This window comes from Dinoponera quadriceps, unplaced genomic scaffold (assembly GCF_001313825.1).
Source record: "Dinoponera quadriceps isolate SergipeBrazil2010 unplaced genomic scaffold, ASM131382v1 scaffold2420, whole genome shotgun sequence".
Lineage (NCBI taxonomy): Eukaryota > Metazoa > Arthropoda > Insecta > Hymenoptera > Formicidae > Dinoponera > Dinoponera quadriceps.
This window is the reverse complement of record NW_014556754.1, coordinates 1,172,880-1,177,577: the sequence shown is the minus strand read 5'-3', so window position 1 is coordinate 1,177,577 and position 4,698 is coordinate 1,172,880. Positions and strand designations below refer to the sequence as shown.

The window sequence follows — 4,698 nt, the reverse complement described above, 5'->3', positions numbered from 1 at the left end:
CGATGAATGAGATACTGATAAATCGCGACGCTCACGAAACAACGCGCTACGAGAGATAAACACGGGAAAAAGATTTTCTTGTCGCAATCGTCGTTTAGCTGAAAATGTTTTGCCGCTGCAGCCAAAAGTTCGCTGCAACAATCGAAACTTTAATCACTGTTGCTAAGTGTACACACGGAAAAAAAAATTAGTTTTAAGTCAACTATAGATATTCTCACGTAAGCAAGAATATTATAATTTTCTTACAAGATTTTCAGCCTTGATTTGACCGAATTTGTACTGATGCAAGTATTACTTCCACTCAATTTAAAATTAAAAATCTTCTAAAAATATAATATTCTTGTTTTCACATGAGAATATCTATCGTTGATTTAAGACTGTTTCTTTTCTGTAGCCAATCTTGCAGCCGTCCAAGGGTATCCATTAGCTTCTCTGGAATTTCCGTAGCAACATACGGATGGACACCTACAGATTTAGATGCAATGAACAAGCATCAGTCATGGTACCTGTACACTCAGCAACAGTAATCCAAATTCTAATCACAGCAGCGCGTTTCCAGCTACAGCAGCGAAACACACCTCCAGCCGATCAGCTGCGCCAGCGAGATCTTTGTTTCCGCGAAGAAGTAAAACAGCTCAATCGTGTCTAGGATACGGGACCCTAACCGTCGTCAACGAAAGTAATCTCCAATAAGATAGGACGAAATATACATTTGAGACAACCTTTGGAAACGTCTATTTGGCTTTTCTGTGTAACATCGAGAAAGGTGGGTTCCGCTCGCCAACCAGCCAACCAACCAGCCAGTCAGTCGCGGGTCTTCCATTTCGCCATATCGATGCTTTCGCCTGCGGTTTCGCCGCGAAATACAACGAAACTGTCGTCGTACGGGGAGAGGGTGCGCGTCTCTACGTTAGCATTCAGAACGTTTGGCTTATTTCGCACGGCCGCGTCCCAAAGAAGAGATTTGCCTCCGCCAGAAGAGCTTTTTTTCCTCTCCTTCCCCAGCCAGCGTGTCCATCCCCTCCCTCCCCCTCTCGTCGGCGCATACGCGGCCGCCCGTCCCCGTAATATGTGTGGCATGAGAGGGTTGGTTATCTCATCAAAATTGGAGTCCTCTAGCATCCAGCTTCGCGTGCACGATCCGGGCCGAGAGGGACCCTTTGCGCCGCCTTTTGTGGGATTTCGGGCTGCCGCGGCGAGTTATCGATTCCTGCTGCTGTTACTGCCGCCGCTCGTTGCTGAGTTCCGCCAGCTCGCGAGATTATTTCTCGTTCCGGTGTGTTTCTCGATCGACATCGTTTTTCCCCAGCCGAGCGCGTCAACTGTACACATTATTTTCACTAGCCGCGGACCAGGTCGGAGGATGTCGTCCATATTACGAAACAGCGGGGTCTCCTCCGTTCTCTCAGGATCCTTCCGAGAGTCCAGACAGCACCTCACTCGTCCCGTTCCGAAAAGATGCGAGGTTTAGGAAGCGGTGTGCAACCCTCGTTGATCGCCGTCAGGCTTGCATCACTGCAGGTTGGCGATGTGCACGCCGCTCCTCGGCGACCTGGAGACGGTCGAGGAGGTCCTCTGCTGCTCGTCCGCGAAGTGGGCGACGTCCTCTTTGACGACACCGGCGCTGAGGTTCGTCACGGTCGCTTGGGGGATCGGTGAGAGCATCGGAGCGACTCTCCACCAGTCGGCGGCCGGCCACGCCGTCGGCACCAGGCTCCCCCGGAAGTTCAGGTCCGGGAGAACCGGAAGCGGCCTTCATATGACGTGGCCGCGCTGCGAGATTGAGTTCGAGCCGCCGGACGACGTGAGACTCTGAACGGAGAAGGCGCTGTCGACTCGGTTGCCGCTCGAGGTCGAGGTAGACGAAGAGGACGTCGTCGCCGTCGACGACTTCTCCGGCTCCGTGGGCGGGGAGGAAGACGACGAGGAGGAGAAGCGATCCTGCGAACGGTCCTCCTGATGATGATGGTGGTGTCTGTCCAGCCCGATGGGAAAGTCCTCCTCGAGGACCTTCCGGTACCGGGACTCTTCTCGCTCCGCGACCACGGCGTTGTCGTCGGCCCGAGCCGGACTGGGGAACGGCCGGTCGTCTATCTTGGACGGCGGAAACGGCCTCTTCGGCTCCTTCGGCAGACTCGGACAGTCGCAATTGGGCTGCAGGCAGGTGACCGACGACAGACTCGCCGGCCATGGCATCGTGTGGTGGTTCGGATAAAAGGAGCCGCCGGTGTAGAAGGCTTGCAGGGCCAGGTCGGCGGCCAACTTGCCGCCGTTGAAGTCTTCGCTCAGCTTGTGCTGCAGCGGATAGAGCGAGTAGGGGAAGGCCGGCAAGAAATGGGGGATCTTGAGGTCCTCGCGCGACATGAGCGGATGGTGCGTGGGTGGCGCAAGCGGCGGCAGGAGACCGCGCGGTAGATTAGCCAGAGCGTCGCCGGGCGGCAAAAGCGACGACATCGGGAACGTGTACTTGTTCTCCTTCTTCACCAAGGACTTCGGCTTCCGCCGCGGACGATATTTGTAGTCCGGGTGTTCCTTCATGTGAAGAGCTCTGGACAGATTGGCAGATAATAATTCACAAATTAGTGGTTATACACCGTGACTCGGCGTAAACGAGCATCTACTTGCTTGTTGTTACCGTGTACTTAATATCTATTTGATACATGTATTTATTTTACTCACGAATACCTGATTATATTTAATGTCCTAAATAAAAATATTACGATTGTATAATATTATGTTGTATTTCCTACAAGATATGCGGTAATTGCGCACGATAATGCTTGTGAGCGAATTAAGCTGTCGATATTTAAATCGCGCAATATTGAGGAGAATAAAATTACCCCGATGATAAAAATTACGTAACGGATCTGCTGTGTTACCGTCTCGATAAAGGAGAAAGCGTTTTGTCCTGCGCGACGATTAACGGTCCTCCTTTTTAACTTGGTCTTGCCCAATTTTCTAGCGCGGCGCGGATTCGTCGAGGCTCGTCGTTACCGTAAATACGCCGCTGAACTCGACATCGTTATACGTCGGTGAGCTAAAAGGGAAGGGAGAGCCGCGAAGGGTCCCTCACGCGTATCGGGGGCGGTTTAATTGAATAGTTTCGTGACGGGGAACGCTGTAGTTTAGCCGGGGATGGGTCTACAACGTAATCCCAAGACCATCCCTCGATGCTAAGAGTCGACGAGGCCGGAAGCTGGCAGTTTACTATTAACTTTGTCATTAATTATACCACCTGGATCTCAATGACTTCTCGGCTTTGAAATAACAATCTGAACATGTCAATCAAATATCGTACGCATTTTCACATCGTCCTGTCGCTCAATTGAATTTTTTGGAAGCTAAATTTCGATACCTTGACATCAGTTGACATCAGTTCTATCTAAAACGGAAGTTCCCCTTTTTTTCTTTAACGCGGGCTACAAACTTACGTACAAGTCACGGATTCACGACTCGAGAGAGGGAGCTAGCCTCCTTTTATGACACCCCGTATATATTCGCGTTGACCCACAAAAGCGCGCCCGAGACCGGCCTGTTTTATCATGTTTACCTTTCCGCGGTTATCGATTATCGCCGACTTAAACATCTCCCGGCAATTTTTGTTAACTGCGCCTCTCGCCGTCTCACGTACAATGGGACGTATTATCGCAGTCCTAGAACACGATACAGGGCACCATGGGTATTTGCAGTAAGTATCTTGTACACATTCCCCCTTCTCGCGTGTCGCTCAGGCGGGGAGGAGGCCGGAGAGAACGGTGGAGCGGCGGTATCTCCGACACATAATACTCCATTATGTACCCAAGAGGCGCACAAACGCAGTGCTTATTTATGCCTTACCTCGTGGAGATAAAAAAAACAGAAAAAAAGAGAGAAGAGGAGAGGGGGGAGGGACGAGGGAAGGGTGCGAGATAGGTGGGCAACGCGCTTTTTCGTAACGACCGGGTGTCGCGAAGAATCTCGCCGGAAACCACCAGGACAATGCAGTCAGAGGGACGGTCGCGATAACGCGTTCCTGTACTTCGCACGCCGCCGTAACACATATTTCGCGGAAGCGGAGTCCCTCTTATTGCCGCTGTAATCACTATCGATTTCGTGACGTTGCAACGCCCCCCGACGTAAATTAGACGAATTAAATCAATCCAAAATACATGGCGCCGCTGTTGAATCGAAAGCTTACACTCGCGGGGAAACAATACGTTGTTCCGGGAAAATTGGCGAGTTTTTTTTATCGCGCGACGTTTTAATTATTCGACGGGATCGCGCGATGGGGACACGAGAATTCTTCCGGGTTCCACGCTGATTATCCAGTCCGCAGGGGGAGCGCGGACGTAAAATTTTCCAGAGCGCGTACGAAATTCGAGATTTCACGGGGAGGGTAGGGAGGGGACGTCGGCGGAAAATAGCGCGGGTGGAGGAGCAGGAGACATGGGTGGCGGGACGCTGCCTCCGCCGCGCGACCGCGGAATAATAATTCCGGGGACAATGTGTCCCGGCAGATAGCACAAAGCGTAAATCAGCATAAACATCGGTAAAGCCGCGCCGACAATAACTCAGCATAAATGCATAAACATCGGCCCGTAATCTTTACAATTCCAACCCCCGCGCATCCCTCGCTCGCCCCCTCCCCTGCGGCGGCGCCCCCCCTTGTCACCCGGCGGCCGATAAACAACGCGCTATATCCCCCCCCCCCCCCCCCCC

The 4,698-nt window shown here is 52.2% G+C and overlaps 1 protein-coding gene across 1 annotated transcript in view; it reads right to left on the bottom strand.

Moving 5' to 3' along the window:
* Positions 1–1,755: 1,755 nt before the first annotated feature.
* The window catches only part of LOC106748136 (transcription factor SOX-14-like), a 6,868-nt gene continuing 3,925 nt past the window's right edge, over positions 1,756–4,698 (bottom strand). Inside the window, exon 2 of the mRNA XM_014626383.1 lies at positions 1,756–2,548. Within this exon, the coding sequence (XP_014481869.1) occupies positions 1,756–2,548 (793 nt within the window). The remainder of the gene's footprint in view (positions 2,549–4,698) is intronic.